Source organism: Gossypium arboreum, chromosome 5 (assembly GCF_025698485.1).
Source record: "Gossypium arboreum isolate Shixiya-1 chromosome 5, ASM2569848v2, whole genome shotgun sequence".
Lineage (NCBI taxonomy): Eukaryota > Viridiplantae > Streptophyta > Magnoliopsida > Malvales > Malvaceae > Gossypium > Gossypium arboreum.
In genome coordinates, this window is record NC_069074.1 from 10,292,919 (window position 1) to 10,310,613 (window position 17,695).

At 33.6% G+C, this 17,695-nt stretch overlaps 2 protein-coding genes across 5 annotated transcripts; both read right to left on the reverse strand.

Annotated features, from left to right (window-relative positions):
• Positions 1–4,852: 4,852 nt before the first annotated feature.
• Positions 4,853–10,825, reverse strand: LOC108452970 (uncharacterized). Of its 4 annotated transcripts, none has more exons than XM_017750805.2 (6): positions 10,672–10,825; positions 9,721–9,837; positions 8,510–9,613; positions 7,562–8,370; positions 6,007–6,063; positions 4,853–5,363 (listed from the first exon to the last, which is right to left on the reverse strand). In XM_017750805.2, exons 3-6 carry the CDS (start codon positions 9,456–9,458, stop codon positions 5,118–5,120), a joined length of 2,061 nt encoding a protein of 686 aa, XP_017606294.1. In that variant the 5' UTR covers positions 9,459–9,613; positions 9,721–9,837; positions 10,672–10,825; the 3' UTR covers positions 4,853–5,117. The 4 variants fall into 4 exon arrangements, with proteins under 4 accessions (XP_017606294.1, XP_052885130.1, XP_017606293.1 ...); XM_053029170.1 differs by lacking the exon at positions 10,672–10,825 and adding an exon at positions 10,463–10,663; XM_017750804.2 differs by lacking the exon at positions 9,721–9,837.
• Positions 10,826–11,526: 701 nt separating this feature from the next.
• LOC108452971 (protein MLN51 homolog) lies at positions 11,527–17,695 on the reverse strand. Its single transcript, XM_017750808.2, has 12 exons — positions 16,662–17,695; positions 16,100–16,202; positions 15,786–15,988; positions 14,858–15,690; positions 14,306–14,420; positions 13,779–13,901; positions 12,963–13,018; positions 12,837–12,891; positions 12,659–12,730; positions 12,503–12,582; positions 11,942–12,031; positions 11,527–11,842 (listed from the first exon to the last, which is right to left on the reverse strand). The coding sequence occupies exons 1-9, from the start codon at positions 17,201–17,203 to the stop codon at positions 12,703–12,705; spliced, it is 2,058 nt and encodes a 685-aa protein (XP_017606297.1). The 5' UTR covers positions 17,204–17,695; the 3' UTR covers positions 11,527–11,842; positions 11,942–12,031; positions 12,503–12,582; positions 12,659–12,702.

Genomic DNA, 17,695 nt, shown 5'->3' on the forward strand with positions numbered 1-17,695 from the left:
TTACCGTCATTAAAATTTTGTTAATTCATTAAAATGTTGCCGCACTAGCCAATTGAATAATGACACATGTCACTCTTTTTTTACTTTTGACCAATGCTTAAGGACCTATCTGTAATTATTCCATTTTTTTCTTTGTCATCTCTTTGAAACTTGTCCTTATCCACCATCGTGGAAACTAGTTGGTGGTAGTGATGGCGGCACTGGTGAGGATCCTCCACAAAGCGTCAATACCCACCCTTCAGGAAGGAAGCGTCGCCGTCGAGTGACAACGAGAGAACGTCGATGGCGCTTGCACCTGTTTCCCTCATAGACAATTAAAAAACCCATTCCATTGACACAATTCTTTTGTTTTTTTCTATTTTTCAAATGCAAAGCTTTGATTTTTCTGATGCTTACTGATAACTAATATTTTTAATTTGTTTGGGTATATCTTAATTTTATTGTCATTGCAATTGTTTTGCGGCAATTATTGACTTGAAATTTGTTGATGTTGGAAGGGAAAGAAGTATTTTATTCTTCTCAGAACAATAGCTCCTAGTCTGGTAATCTTCTCTACATTAGAAACTTTACAATATGCTTTTCTTTATCATCTTACCTAGAGCATTAATGATACCAAATTATGATTCCACAAGTAACAACTCCCATATTGGTCAAATGATACCTTATATGATAAACTTGGGTATTATTTTGCACTGGTTTCCCCTAGAGAGCAACTCAAAAAATGAGGTCTCTCGCTTCTCTATATGTTTCAAATTGTATACATAATTACAGAGGTTGCAACACATGGATGGACCATCATCATTAACACATGGATAAATCATTCTCAGTTGTTGAAATTGATCATTCACAATAGTTTTTTTTATGGAAGCATATAGCTATTTAAACCTCACTCAAATTTTTGCAAGAGAAAGTTTCCATCAATGAAGCGCTCAACGAGTATTGGGAGACGATATTTTGGCCGTTTAAAACGCGCCAGCAAAAACGGGGGCGACGTCCTCTCATTGTCACTTGGTGGTGACACTTCCTTGCTCACGAATAAGTATTGGCGCTTTTTGGAGGGTCTTCGCCGATGTCGCCATCATTGCCACCAACTAGTTTCCTGGTGAGTAAGAAGGACCAAGTTTCAGAGAAAAAAAAAAAGACTTCGGAATAATTTAAAATAAGTGTTTAAGCTTTAGTCAAAAGTAAATAAAAAATTGTCACGTGTCACCGTTAAATTGGCTAATGTGTCATGTTAACAATTCGTTAGTGAATTAATAGATTTCTTAATAACGGTGACTATTTCAAATAAACATCTTAATTTAACTAAATTGTAAAAATAAAATTGAGTGATCAAAACATGAAAAACCCTATTTTAAAGTGACATTGGATGTAATTTACCCCAAAAATAAATACTTCAATGTTTTTTTCTAAATATATTTCATTTTTTTACTTTAACTTTAATGTCTCAACTAACAAACAAATTTTGATCAAAATCCCATGGAAGACTTTATATTAGAAGTTAGATTATATTTTATCTTCTCTACTAAAAAAATGGATAAAATAGCGCAAGTTACAATGTAACGGTCAGATTATTCTATCAAACACGTCAGTTTTTAACAGTTGAAATAGATGAAATATTTAATTAAAAATGGTTATTTTGCTCTTTGATCTAACACATAGGAATTAATTTGTCCATTTTTTAATAAATGGGATAAAATACAATATGACTCTTAATACAACGGTCTCCATAGTACTTTTACCAATAGTTTTTCCTATTCAATTATTAACTATGCAAAAAAGAAAAAAAATCTTACAAATATAGAAGGCCCTTAACGAAAAAAAATCAATTAAGTTATTCTGTTAATAATTTCCCTCTTCAACCATATCGACCAGATGGACCAATCAAATGACGATTAACCTTTCACTTTTCTAATAAAAAATTACCATAAAATATAATAAAAATATTAAATTTTATATAAACTTACAAAAATATGTATAAAATCATAACAACTTATAAATATTATAAACCCTATAAAAATTTTAATAAATTACAAAAATAATAAAAAATTCATCAAAATTTATAAATATTATAAAACTTATAAATATAAAAAAATCATACTTCTTCATTTTAAAATTAAATCCTTGAAATGAAAATAAACATGTGACATCAAGCCGACCATTATATAACATGAATAGTTGTCATATCGTTAGGGTCATCTTCATATTAAATCAAATATTTTGACCTTCTACATGTAAAAACATCAATTCTACGACACTTTCATTTTTATTGATAATTTATTAATTTTGTTTTTTTATGTCTAATATTTAACTACAATATAAAAGTTCGAACCTTAGAAATTATTTACTAAATATTATATGTTGTAAAATGATTTTGCTACAACTAAATATTATAAAACAAAACTTCATTAATTCAGCTACTAATTTTTAAAGATGCTTGATTCAAAGGATTTTTAAATTGAGGAATATAAGGTGCATATTGTTTTGTATCTTCTTTATTATTTTACAAATAATTTTGTATTTAGTATTTAAATTAATATTTGTAATTTAAGTTTTCTTATATAATCATGTTTTTCATCTATTTACTACAAGACTAAATTCATTTGGACTGATAGTAATATAAATTCTAAACCCTAAGTTCTACCTCATTATTCATAAACTTTAAATCATAAAATTTAAATACTAAATCATAGAATACGAAACATCAAATACTTAATTAAAATTTAAATATTAACTTTACAGCTTAAAAAATATAATGATTAAATAATATTAACGTTTAATTCTTGTACTTAATAATTTTTTTATCTTGGTTCTGAACTTTTTAACCTACACTGATTTTGAAATTTGACAATTTTTACAAAATGATCGTTAATCTTGAATTTTATTATTTTATGATCACTTGATACTTTGAGATTTTTCACATCATCACTTGAATTTTCTTTTATTTAAAAATGCTATAATTTATTTAGATTTTAAATTTTTTGTACTTTTAATTTTTGTATAAATTATTTTTAAATTTTTACATGATGACAAGGTATAATCTTAAAATATTGCACCATCACTCTTCATCAAAATCCTGATTTAAGAACCAATTTGAAAAAAATGTAAAATTTACAAACCAAATGTTGCTTTATCCCTATTAAATATTATAGGTTAAAGCTTCCATTTGGCACCTAAATTATACAAGTTTAAACCGTATCATCCCTTTCTCCTCCCACAATATTGTAATAAATAAAAATATTAAATACTAAATACTAAATTACAACAAATATCAAGATGAATTTTCCTAAAAGTACGTAGGACTTGAGGAAAACAAATTAAAAAATTAAAATTTTACTTTCATTTGTATTTATGTTATAATTAAGTTATTTTGAATCATTTCATTTGCTAAAAATAATGTAATTTTGTATAAATATATCAAATCCATAAAGTTAAATTTAAATTGAATTGGTTGGATTAAAAATATTATTGTTTAAATTTAAATGGAACCGCACTATTATGATTTAAAAAGTAAAATAATAATTAAAATAATGTAAATTTTTGAATAATGTAAATTAAAAATAGATTATTATTAGATCAATTTTTGAGAATATTATTAGACTAATTTAATGTAGCATATTACAACTCATAGAAATTGATCTATCATATTTTCTCTAGGGCTTAAATCTCAAAATTATATATGAATTTTAATTTAATGTGCAACTATATATATGAATTTTAATTTGATGCAATTATACATGTGAAACTCTAATTGTGGTTCAAATATATACTTGAAACTATAATTTTGATTTAATTATGCACATTTAAAGAATAAATACATTAGTTTATTTTTATATTAGATAAATATAATTAATTATCTATGAAATATATAAATATAAAATAATGTTATATCAATAATTGTGTTAATAATTTACAAGAAATGGATCAAAACAAAATTTTATGTATAAAATTGTACAAAAACAAAATTTTATGTATAAAATTGTACAAAATCAAAGTTCATGTATACAATTACACACAATCATACTTTCATCTATGAATTTGAGATTTATCCCTTAATTTTAGTCCAAACTTTGGCAAAAAAACAAGTTAGTCTAAATCAAATGCTCATAATTTTGATAAAAGTATGATGCGGTAGTTGCTCACCTTATTCATTACCTATAAGGTTGGAGGTTCGATCATTGCTTAAGGAAATTGAGCAAACTTTATGGTCAATTATTTACCTCCTTTCTTTTCAAAGAGTACCCGCAATGAAAAAATTAATTACTGCTACTGGCAATGGATATCCTAGTTCCAACAAAAAATAAATTTAATGACATAACCATCACTCTTCCTACGAGGATGTGACTTGTTTTTAAGAGAGTTCTCTTACTAGTATGTATGTAAAAATCGATAATCAAAATATAATTATACATTAAAAATAACATACAATAAATTAAAATGAATGATTTAACATTAATAATAACACATGCAATATATGTGAGTGAAAACTTATGTGTAAAAATATTAAAATGTAGAAAAAATAAATAAAGTACTAATTCAACTGAACTAATGTTCGATTGACTCGTAACACCTAAATAAAAATTTAAACAATAATATAAGAAAAGAATGGTAGAACTAAATAAACTATTAACATCAAAATTACTCATTTATGTATAATTTAAACAAGTAAAATTCTATGGGATAAATGACAAATAATATTCGATTAATCAACTATAATTTTTTTCGATCAAACCATGTCGTGATTTTGATCTTCCGAAGAGAATTTGATAAATTTTCAATTTATTATAGTACCACAACACATGTTAAGTAGATCTCCAACAAGCTATGTATATGATATGCATACAAGTATGTATATTCCGACCAAAATATAAATATATTTTTAAAGGAGTTTACTATTGGAGAGATTACAAAGTTGAAAATTGTTTCTATGTGCTTTTAAAGTCTTTAAACTGAATTAAAAGGCAATAATATCACATCTCCTGACAGAAAAAAGAAATAGCTAAAGAAATTGTACGACAAATGACAGGGGGTTGCTGATGACTGATAGAAAAGTTCCTAAGAAATGAAAATAAATAAAAGAATGAGAGTGGTGGACCTAAAATAGACACAATAGGATGCTATCGGCTTCTCATACACCTGGTCAGAACCTCTACAAATCTCTTGTACATGTGCTTCTTTAGATAATTTCTCTCTACCTTCTTTCTTCCTTCCATCCCCATTTGTTTCCTTGCAGATGGATTTTTGAGCAAAAACCGGAGATTTTCAGCAAGAACTTGGGTCCCCGGGTGACCCATAGGGTGCAAAAGCCCTGTCACATTGTGATCAACTATCTCTTTTGTGCCTCCAGCATCAGTCCCTAACACCTGTGCCCAGTTCATATATACACGTATATAGAAGTAAAGAAAATCAATTGTCAATATAACAAGAAAACCGAGCATCTATCTTTTTATGCAATAAACCCAAATTTTGAATCACCTTGAACTTTAAGTGATAATTATCTAGCTTCCATGACCAAAAAAGTTTCTAAATATACATTATTTACCTTTGCCAATTATTTATTCAAGTCAATGTTACTTACAAGTAAAAAAGTTTATTTAATCTCGATATGGAAAATATCATTTATGAGATACCTTCGTATAATTGTCTAGAGTTAGCTTAGTTCATATTCATGTGGTCAAACTGATATAACACATTCTAAATACTCCATACGCATTCCATTAAGCTTGGAAATACATGCACAGATAAAATTTGCATGATGTATGGACACATGAAACTCAACAAATATCATACGTTGGACTTTCCAAAGCGCAGTTATAAGGAAGAATAGGATGAAAGCAATTAGAATGGAACTTCACGTACTAGGACATGCAACCACTAGAATCATTGAATCTGTGATTAATACGTAGCAGGGAAGTAATAGGGAAGAAGTTATCACTCACTAGTACAACCTTAATATAATATCCAACAAAAGCTGTCACATGCAGGCATAAACAAATGATTTCTTACCGGAAGACCAAATGCCATTGCTTCAACAGTCACTCTCCCAAATGTTTCTCCTAGTCCCTGTAAACAGAATGTAGACATCATTACATGTTTCCCTTTAATCGAAAAGAAACCTAAAATTTGATAAATAAGTGTTAACTAGGTTGAATGTAATTAGAATGTGAATTGAGATTCATAATTAACCAGAGTTATAGGTTTTAATCTTGCCAATATCCTATATGTTGTTTCCATAAAGAAAATCAATCTGTTGAAATCACATAGATTTCTCATCTCCGTAACAAAAACATGAAACAATGACAACCAGAAATAATATAAGAAACTTAAGTGCTACATGGAATCCAAGACCAGTAATGTTTTGATAAGGCATGACCCACCAAACAACCATAATATGTGCTTCTAGCACCAGATGATGAAATTCCCTCGTTAAGTTTATTTCAACTCCTCATGCAAAAATGTTTAAACCAGGTCAACATATGCTTGGTAAGGTGTTCCTTATCGAAGTTCTAGTAAGTTGACTATCAGTCATTGAAACCATTAGCATCAGATAGAGACCTTTTTTGCTTGAAAATACTTGGAAAGAAGTCCACATTAAGCACTGCCCAAATGGTTCAAGAGTTTTTTTTGTCGGTCCAAATGGTTCAAGAGTTTAAAAAGAGAACACCAAAAGGAAGTTTGAAAATAATATCATAAAGTTTTAACACAAAGAAAAATATCACACTTCCATTTAGATGTGAGAGAGATTTTGGGTCTAGTTTCTAGTTTTAAATCATTCAGGACTGTAATCAAGTAACTAATCACCACCATAAAAAATGAGTCAAAGTACTGCCATAGGCCTATCATAATGTTGAAGTCTACACCAAAGGCTATGAGAAGATCGAAAAGTTCCTGAAAAATCCAAATCATAATGTTGGTGACAACTCACTGCTCAAAAGCAGAAGAGATTTCACACCAGTAGTTCTGTGTACACTTTCAAGGCTTTTGAAATTTTTGAATGTACAAGAAATTGGACCTTGTAATTTTATCTGTGAACTTTGGTACGAGGGAAAGAGAGGATTGAGTCTAAACTTATAACCTGCTAACAATAAGACAAAATACTGCTACTTTTATGGCCATATCTCTTTTCTGCAATTTCGTGTGTTGTATTAATCAACAGCATAGCAGTAGCAATACAACTTTCTTTTTTCCTTCATTCAAAAAGTTTGCCATACAGTTGCACATGGAAACAACACGATATCAAAACAATTTATATGCACTATGAGCACAAACTCTACCACTAACTGTAAAATGGGATAATTTCAGCAATGTATTGATCAGATGAGGCAAAAAATGAATCTATGGAAGAGTAAATAAGTGCTAATTTTCTGCTTCAATCATATGGAAGAATACTAGAAAAGACATTAATTATATGGAAGATATAGTTAATCAGATGAAAGGATTGATTATATGCAAAATATTCCATCTGAAATGTAAGAAAACTAAAAAGGATCAGCAATAAAATGTAGAAGAAATAAGAGCACATCTATGCTACTTTAATCAAAAACCATAGATGATCTGTCACCTGGGAGTTCATGACGTAAACATCTGCTGCTGAATATAGAGAAGCAACATGTGTAGTTGTAGGAGTCCAGAGTACAGACTCTGACAACTTTGCATGCTGAGACAAAAATCTAAGAATTTCTTTAACATAAGATATCTTATTGCTCTTAGACCCAACAGAACCAATAAGAACTTTAAGAGCTTGTTCTTCTGTTCCTTGGCTATCAAACAGCATCTTCCTTCTGTGACTGTTTCTGGTCCGCAAATCTCTAGAAGATAAATCACCATTGCTCGACTTCAAAACCAAACCTCTTAAATGATGCTTTACACCCAAGGTGGAATGATCTTGCCTGATATCTAATGATTTTTTAACTTCAGAACCAGTTTGCAAAGGATACTGATCAATGAAGAGGTGTGCTGCCTCAAGAAGGAAGAGCTGGCCCTTTCCAGCATTTATGCTACTTAGGGACATCACAAGCATATCATTATCTTTCAAACCCATCTCTTTTCTTACTGCATCACGCAACAACTGCCTTTTTTCTAGCATCTTTTCTGGGCTGGAAGATGGAGTATTTAAAGAACAAGGAATGCCAGCTACAAAAGCCAGCTCATCACTAACAGCAAGTGGAACAAGAGCAGGCTGAGATCTCAGCTTAATATTTTCTTCTTGACACCAGGTAAGCCACTGTTTACTCTGCAATTCAGATAAGAAAATAAGCATTTTCACCCGGTGTAGAACAAGCTTTGACCGATCAAAGTATTCTCTCCTATTTTCCATGATCCACCAAGCAATTTGACTTCCTCCAGCAGGAAAATGTGCAATATATTGATCTGAAACCAACACATCACATTTAAGCAAAGCACGATGACTCAAAACTCGAGATGCTGCAACCTTACATCAGATCACGGTTGCTCTTCATATCTGCATAAGCAATAACTTAAGAAAAAAAATCTCCTATAAATTTCTCACCTATCCATGATGCACAGACTGCTGACCCTGCAATCACAAGGTCTGCCTTCATGGCAGTTTTGAAGCTAAGGTCTGCTCTGTCTTCAAGCACTTTGATCCTTCTCCTTGCAAGCTCGGACGTAAGTCCTCCTTTCTTACTCAGAACAACAGCAGATACAGTGGCTCCACAGCTCAAGAGCTCTGTTGCCAACTCCATCATTGAAATCGGAGCCCCAGTCATTGAGAGTTCATGAAATACCAACACTAATCTTCTGGACCAAACAAGGCGTGCAAAATGCCCCTTCCTATCACATGTTCCAGACCGCTTTTCAGGACTCCACTCCAGAACTCTGTCCTCCACTGATCCAAATGGACCAACAAGCAATCTGTAAGTAGAATTTGTATGTAGAATTTCCTGTTCTTGATCCTCGGAGTCACTAATTTCATTGTTCATTTTTGCCTTCGGTTTACCACGCATCTTGTGCAAACTACGCCTTGCTCTTTTACTCCTTTTCTTCCTTGATGAGACTTCATTCCCTTTCTTGGCCAAAATCACATCAAGCTTTCTATCACTAGACACCTGAGTTTTATTAGTTCCATTATTCACTGCTACGAAACTGTCATCAGCAAGCAAATCTCGTCGTGCATTCTTTTCAGCATCCAAAAGTTTATTTCTTGGATCACCAGTGAAGCCCAAAAATTCCTCCTTTTTATGACCATGAGCCCACCTGGATTGTACATAAAATCCAAGGTAAGCCCAAAGAGTAATCAAAAGCAACCAATAAACTAATCGATTGCTCCTAAACCATTGAATGCCACCAGCTCCACTTCTTGCTTCTCTTCTTGGAGTTCGGCTTGAATGCAGTCGCCGAAATGTAGGAGAACTCTTTGGAGTAGATCTTCCAGAAAGACTGGACTTAAAGCTCCCTAGCCTTAGTGACGGTGGTACCTTGCTGACACTTTCCTCCATTAGCTGAGGGATATAGCTACTTCTGACAACCTAAATCAACATTCTTCTTATCTTAGTGAATACCAAAAACAAAGAGCAATTAACGATCTGTGTCTGTTCTTCTAGCTCCACAATGCTTACAATTACCGTATTCTACAGGTTTCTGAACTCCAAACCTACATTAACGAAGAAAATAAAAATTTGATGTTCTTTGAGTAACAGATTCATATCTAATGCAAAAATTAAAGAAATAGAAGTAGAAAATATATGCAGAGACACACACACACAAAGTTGGCATAGGTGAAGAAAAGATAAAGATTAAATTTATAAAAGGTCTCTGTCCGTTCCTGTAGCTCCAAAATGCTCACAAGTATCTTATACAGGTTTCTAAACTCCAAACCTACATCAATGAACAAAATTCAGGTCTGATGTTCTTCGAACAACAGCTTCAACATCTAAAGCAAGAAAAGTAAAAGATAAAAGAATATAAATTCGTGGAAGTTACCAATGTTAAAAATAAAAAGTATATGAAACGATCATCGGATAAAGAACCAAGTTAAATATTTTAAAAAATATCGTAATGTTCTAAAAAAGCCTGAACTTTACTTACACTTTCCTAGAAATCAATCAAAATTTGCACTAAGAACTAAATCAAAGGATAAAAATCAAATACCTCTGTTTGTAACTCAGTATCTAAAACATCAAGGCAATAAATATCAAGAAACTGATCAAGAAGCAATTCACATTCTTCAAAGTTCATGGAACAATAAAACATCCTAAAAGAAAAATCGATTAATCTATTTCCTACCAAACAATGTGTAGAGAGAAATTATTTCCAACTTTCTATTTGCACTCATTGAGTAACAGTTTCTTAGGACCAATCAGAATATTGCAAATGAAAAGCTAGATTCAATAACTCTTAATAAGCGCAGATCCTTTTCCCCTCATTCCATTTACTTTCTCAGCAGCCAAACATATTTTAAGAAAAAAAAGTAAAAGAAAAGGTCTTCAATTTCATTACATACCACATTCTCTTTTCTTATATTTTCTCGACAACCAATGCATCTTTGCGTTTCTAACTTAGCAGTCGACAACCAAAGCTAGAATCAAACTTTTAACAGTTACAGGAACTTAGAGCAGTAAAAGCAGAGCACTGAAACTTGAGATCACATATATTAAAGAAATATATCTATCTAAAAAGTAAACGTAAAAAAGCAAATAGAGTTTAACTTACACTAAAAGAGTAGAATGAAAATGAAGTTATCACTACATTATGTCATATCTGATCTCCATTATTGATTGATCTAACTTCGAAGCTTACATTAAGCAATAAAGTTGCAAAGAACGGGAGAAACAGAGTTCAAAAAAGTAAAAAAAAATTTAAATAAATATTGCGTACCGAGAAATATGGGAGGTTTAAGAGAGAGAGAGAACCGTCTGGAGGTTTTTTCTTAAAACGGATCGCACGTGCTATAGAACACGAGCGAAAGGGGATCTTAGAACAAAATATTTGAAGGATGGGAAGGGAGTTTGTATAAATAACAGTACGATAAATTTGTAAAGCTCAGTTGTTTTGCGGATCGTTCGATCTCTCCACGAGATGACGTATATATAAATCGGATGGTGGTAAAAGTTATGATGGGCAACTGTTGGAAGAAGCCGTAGAATAGTTGTAGTTTGTGTGAATAATTGCACAATGAGCTGTCGGTGGATTAAATTAATAATTAAGGCCGTTAGGTTTATTTAAGAAGATTTGCAAATGCTTTGATTGATGAAGGCTCACCAAACTCTGGGTCCCACTAGCATCATTTATCCATTTAAAAAATAAAATAATAAAGAAAGAGAAAGATGACATTAAGTATAATGTAAAATCATTTTTCAATTCAATGGATAAAAATATCAAAAAAAGCAAAACTAGCTGTTCAACTATATTACCTCAGGCACAACTTCTTTTACTAATTTCTGCCTACCACGTACCAAAACATTCTTAAACTCCAGTTCTTAAGGATTTGATTTCAACAATCTCTTCCACTATCTCCAAATATAACCTCCGTTGTATTAAGGTAAAAAAGAAATAAAGAAAAAAAGATCTTCCAACTTCAAAATGATTTGCACTGATAAAATTAAAGGAATCCACTGAACAAGAGCAGAATCAAACTGTGCAATGTATCAGCCTTCAAAATCTCAAACATTGATCACGTACTCTCAAAACCAGGCAAGCGTGCTCACCAAAGAGAAATAATAACACCATCTGTGCAAATAAAAAAGAAGGAAATAATAACAATAAAACTAAGGTTCATCAAGCAAACAGCAGCTGCACAATCATTCTTGTTCATACTTCTTATAAAGAAGCCCGCCTAAAACCTCTCAGAAGCTTCATTAGAAAACCGAGCCACAAGAAAAACCTGCCAGAAATTATAATATAGCAGTTTTAGGAAATTTTACAGTGGAAGTCAGACTGAGAGAAAAAGAAGATTATTTTTCTCTAATATCTATATCCATACCGCACATTTAAACAAAGCGAATGCCACCTGTCAAGCCACACTACCATACTTGAACTGACTGCAGCATGAGCAGGCGTTTGTCATATATAACTGCCAGAACAAAATTGGAAGCACGAGAAAGAGACTTAAGTTACAGAATGAAAGAAAAATGATACCTCCAATTAGTGGGAGGGAATAAGTACTGCGCATAATGAACGGATCGGAACTCATTTAAGCACAAATGCCAGAAAAAAAAAATTCAACACAGATGAAATACCAACAGGGCCATGTAAAATCAATGCCACAGTCTCTGAAATGTTACCAACATTAAAACTGCACAGATGATGCCTAATCCTTATGTGCCACAGTGACAAAAGAAATCTTCATCTCTTACTGGAAGGGGGGGGAGGGGGAAGTGCAGACATGTTAATTACGTAGTTACTTATTTTTGTTTCTATTTTTATCTTTTGAACATCAAATATTAAGGGCTAATGAGTAATAACTTACTTCTAAAGAACATAAGATTTTAGATCCCAATCAGAATAAGCAAAACATTTAACTAGGGATGAAACAATGATTTACCTACACTATCCTGGAACAAGTTGCAGCCCAAAGTGGTCCAGGTCAAAAGCTGGGGAACACAAAGGGCCTGAAAGGAAGGCCTGCACCACCAAGTAATTCACAATAAGAAATTCCAACCATCCACAAAGGCAATGAAAACTTTTGAAAAATTTTAACCTTCATCAATTTTATTTGGACGGGCTCCATCTTCAATAAGCGAATCACTTGCTAAAGCTCATTTCTGAATATCTGCATGGATATTAATAACAAAACAATTCGAGAGGCTTAACAGAAGCAGAGTGAAGAAAAAAAATTCCAACCCTCCAGAGAAAAGAAGTTAAGATTTTCAACTTGCCTGCGAGGCTGTTTATTTGGGTTATTTTGTCGTTGCCCAAATTCATCACTAAGCTCTGCACAGGAAAAACTTTATTTAACTACCAAAGTTCAGAAGTCCACCAATAACAGCAAGATCATTGCTTACCAGTTCTCTGGGAAGGCTTCCATTCGTTATTTGGCTTGTTAGAAGTATTTTCTTTACTGCAAAGGGTAATTAAATGTTAATAAACAATCAGCAAGCAGTGATAATGAGCAACTGTTTAACTAGTAAATAGCATAGAACAAAACCAGTAACAATGTATGTAATCTCATATTTCATGTAGTTTTTGCCACCCTCCTCTCTCTCTCTCTCTCACACACACACACCTGCAGGTGTAATGTAAATTGCAGAACATCTATCTTTAAGAGTGCACAAAGAGTGCACAGCTTTGACCATCAAACAATCTACAGATGAAAACATTGCAAAACAAAGAGAGGCAGCAACGCACTATCAAAAATAAATTAACAAGAACTTCAAAACTAATAAGTACAGTTTTAAAACATCCTTCAATAATTATTTTCTGTTTTAAAGTAATCTATGTGAAAAGCAAATAGTTCTATCTTCTATATAAACCAATTATACAATCATCTTCCAAAAGGTCTCACATGTCGCAGCAAATATAGTGATTGGGATTCTACAAAAATGAAGACACAGCCATGTTTGTTTGCATAAACAGAAGAATGCATATAGCTAAAACACACAGCTGAACTTAATCATGTTTTAATGCTGATTAAAGGGTTTCTTGCAAAAACATTCCAACCAGATCTTAACGTTCAAATCTGACAACAAAGAGGCAAAATATTGCATGCTTCCAGTTTCCAAGATAATTGGAAGTTAATATTTCCCTCCCCCGTTTGGGAAGAAGGAAATCAATGGGAACCAATGCTATTAAAAACAAGCAGGTTGAGTCATGCCACAAACCTTGAGGATCCAGTTGAAGATATCTGTCCCGATGGACGAGCATGATAAGACCCATCAACTGCAATATAAGGTGGACAATATGTTGCCCCTAGAGCCCCAGCAGCACCTGTCAATACTGGCAGCCTAAACAAGAACATGAAACTCATTAATCTTTTTGGCTTCAACATATAAATTAATCAGAATAAAATAATAAGGATAAGCGATCAATTGAGGCATTTAGCATTGCAATGATAGCCAATTAAATGCCCAAGCTCTAAGCAATCCTAAACCTTTCACTACTGTCAAAATCTATAGCAAATGAGATTAGCCACAAAAGGATTATCTGGAAACGAATGGGGAGCCTTAAAAGATGGCTCATAACCGAGCTTATTTTGCATTATTAAAAGGTGACTTCTCTCAAAGGAAAATAAATTTGGCAGTTAATGAACTAACCAAGATGACCCTCATTTCTCACCGGAAAGCAGACGTAGTTCTTTTTTCATTTTTGGTGTGTGGGGGGTGTTCTACAGGGAAAAGAATTACTGTACCATGTCATTTCAGAATTTCCCCTTCCAAGTTGCGGCTGGGCAACATATCCAGGGAATGCCATGCCAACAGCAGGAACACCAAGGCTACCAGGGTGCTGACCCCCAAATTGCATAACTGCATGTCGATCATTCAGGGGATAAAAGCATCAAAAAATTGAGCTTAGAAAAAGCTAAATACCAGGAATTAGGAAAGAACAGAAATATTGAAGAGAAGATATAAAATAATAGAACTGAATATAAGCAACCCAGTAAACAAAAGCTATTCCTTAATAGTATTTCAAAGACAAATAAACTCAAACAAGCTCCAATCTCTAGCCAACTCTGGAAAGAAAAGAGCATATCCCAATTAAAACCAACTCCTTGCCAGGAATCAAAACTCCATCTGATGTCTTATCCATACTCAGATGAAAACTAGATCCATACAAAATTGGGCCCAGTATTTACAATGCACGGTTCCAGGCAAGCTGATTTCCCCTTCTACATTTTACTTTTTCTGGTACATGCTGCTATCTAGATAAACTATTAAAGAACTAAACACATAAAAAGCTTTACCAGGCAAAAAGGCAGGAAAGTTTTGATCACCATGGTTAACAGCAATACTCCCAGTAGCTCCCATAATCTGAGCTCCACCATATAGAAAAGAACCCTTTCCAGCTCCTTGAGCACTGCTTTTTCCCTTGCTCACCAATGCACCCTTGGATTTACTTGTTTCTGACGATTCAACCTCTCCAGATTCATAGGAACTGACTGACATAGCTGTTTTTGGAGGAGAGGAAGCTTGAGACCCAATACCAGGATGCTGGCCCAACTGCTGAGCAGCTGCTTGTACGGAAGAGATAGCCCTGCCATGAACAGGATTTCCCTGAACAGAATTCACCTGCGTTGGTGGAGAAACTCTGTTTAATTGGTTATGATGTGGAGCAGGATGATAGGCCTTCGGTCCTGGAATAGCTACACCTCTACCCTGTACCCTGGACTGAGAGGGTTGACCAGTATTACCCAATGAAGGTCCTGAAGGTAGCATCTGCATGTTGGTTAAAGGCTTCACAGAAGTTGACGTGCTGGAATCATCTATATAAAGCTTTGCCATGCTGAGAGAATCGAGTACATTCTTCCCTTGTAATGAATCGGATTGTGACACAGAAAAATTCTCATCCGTAACAGAAAGGTGAAACTTCCTGCTTAGGTTTCCAGCTAGCACGTCCTTCTTCTGAGCTAAAGTAATGTCTTTGCTGGAAGACCCTGAAGGATAAAAGGGTGGAGAAGCAGAACTCAAGCTTGATTCAACAATATGTTTCCTAGCAGAAGCTGATGCAGTGTCTGCATTTGTTTGTGGAGCTCTACTTGAATTGGTTTGTGAAGTTCTCTCAAGAGGCTTCCCGGAACTAAAAGATTTAAACTAATTCAATGTCATGCAGGCTTAATCATGGTAGGAAGAGATAGAAAATTCAACAAAACAAATGTGCATATGAATACTCACGATTTGTTTAGTGTTGGAGTTGCCTGACTGCTCTTTCTCATACTAGGTTCATACCTCCTAGGTCCTCTCCCTCTTAATGCCTTAGAAGCATGGGTCTGATTATTACTTTTCCCCAATGCTTTGGTCCTACTTCCCCTAGGATAACCACTATCTGGATCCGTATTTTTACTCCGAGCTCGATATCTACCTCTAGAAGATCTTCCCTGAATGTGAAAGAAAAAAATAATCTCAGTGGGAAAAAGGAAAGGATCAAATGATATTAGGAAAGGAAATGAACACTTATCCTGCAAGTTGAATATGTACAAAACCCTTACGTCTTCATAATGCTTTTCTTGCAATGTCATCTCCTCAAATTTGTCATGTCCCCATTTCCTATCATCTTTAGATTCCCACAATTTTCTTCCACCATGTGTTCGCCTAAAATGGACATATCAAGTTGATACACGACTTAGAAACATTTGTAAAAGCTTTAACGGAAAAGGCAGAGCAAGGACATGGCAATGCAAGCCTAAGAGTATAAAGAAAAAAACCTAAGTACAATAGTGACTATCGAACCGCAAAAAGATCAAATTAAGACCAGAAATCAAGCAATGGAAACAAAGAAGTAATTCGGTTCAACAGTTGGATTATACTGCTAATCTTCACAAAATATGCACAAGCTATAAATAACGTACGTCTTTGCATACATATCAATGAAAAATGTGGATATAAATAAAGATTTGGACCATAGTTATTAAAATTGCATGTAGTTGTAATGGCATTGCCAGTATAAGAAAGAGTATGTTGACAATTGAAAGTTACTTTTTATAAGTTAGTCATGTTATTAGTTAAGATGGCAATTTAGACCCAGAAAAGCTAAAGAAAAAGAATGGAGACCTATGACGACCGCCAACATTGTCTCGGAATCTATCATCGTGCATATAAAACGCCCCAGCAGTCGGCACAGCAAATGGCTCATTTTCCTTCTTTTCTTCTTCATTTTCCTCTCCTACATGATTATTATTAATGTCCACTCCGTCATCCACATTCCTACTCTCATCAACCACCGGTGCGTCTTTTACATCTTCTCCAGTTTTCTCCACATTCACTTGCAACTCTCCTTTCCTTGCTTCCTCCATCTCCTCTTCATCAATTTCTTCCTCCTCTTCATCATATACTTCTTCTTCTACTACTTCGTCTCCTTCCAAGTCTGATTCTTCTTCTTCGTCATCATCATAATCTGCAGCACCGCCCTGACCATCGGATTCATCGGACCGAATCGCAGCCTTCCGATCCATCCTCCCCTCAGTGTTATTAACCTCTTCCCTTTCACCTTCCTCATCGTCACTCGCCGCCTCTCTCCTCCGCATCCCCAGCGAACGCTTCACCTCCTCTGGATCACTCTCGTACTCCACCTCTTCCTCCCCCGTCGTAGCCATCACGTTATTGCGGACCGAAACCAACTCGACTAAACTTCAAAAAGGAAAAGAGAAGATGAAGCAAACTTTGTAATGAAGCAAAGACCAAATTCAAAACTGATCGCCTAAAAGCCGAAGAGAAATCAATAACCCAAAGAGCCTTGAATTACAAGGGAAAAAAATAGATTTCTTATTTATTTTCAAAGAGTAGGATCTAGGAGGAAGCGTTATTTAGGAAAACCCTAGACTTTTACAGGATTTTCTTTTTTTTTTTTTTTGGAGGGGGCGTAAAACTAAAATTGAACGGTGAAAAGAGAGGACTTTCTACCTTGTTTTGTTATGAAGCTCTTTTTTTTTCTTTTTTTTTTGGTTAAAGAGGATTACTTGCGTGGGATAGGGTTATTTTAGGAAATTAAAGTAAGTAACTCGCAAGTAAGATTGGGATTTGGGAGAGACAAGAAGACTTTCGGAAACTTTATCCTATTTTCTATAAAAGTAAATGTTAGTAGTTTT

What these genes read in the sequence shown, in the direction of transcription:
- LOC108452970 (XM_017750804.2), bottom strand. Translation starts at nt 9,458, where the DNA reads ATGGAGGAAAGTGTCAGCAAGGTACCACCGTCACTAAGGCTAGGGAGC. An exon ending in AGTCTGTGCATCATGGATAG is followed by an intron (nt 8,371 to 8,509) that starts GTGAGAAATTTA and finishes TGTTGGTTTCAG; the next exon opens with ATCAATATATTGCACATTTT. An exon ending in TTTACGTCATGAACTCCCAG is followed by an intron (nt 6,064 to 7,561) that starts GTGACAGATCAT and finishes TTCTGTTTACAG; the next exon opens with GGACTAGGAGAAACATTTGG.
- LOC108452971 (XM_017750808.2), bottom strand. Translation starts at nt 17,203, where the DNA reads ATGGCTACGACGGGGGAGGAAGAGGTGGAGTACGAGAGTGATCCAGAG. An exon ending in AAGAAAAGCATTATGAAGAC is followed by an intron (nt 15,989 to 16,099) that starts GTAAGGGTTTTG and finishes TTTCACATTCAG; the next exon opens with GGAAGATCTTCTAGAGGTAG. An exon ending in GGAAATTCTGAAATGACATG is followed by an intron (nt 13,902 to 14,305) that starts GTACAGTAATTC and finishes GTTCTTGTTTAG; the next exon opens with GCTGCCAGTATTGACAGGTG.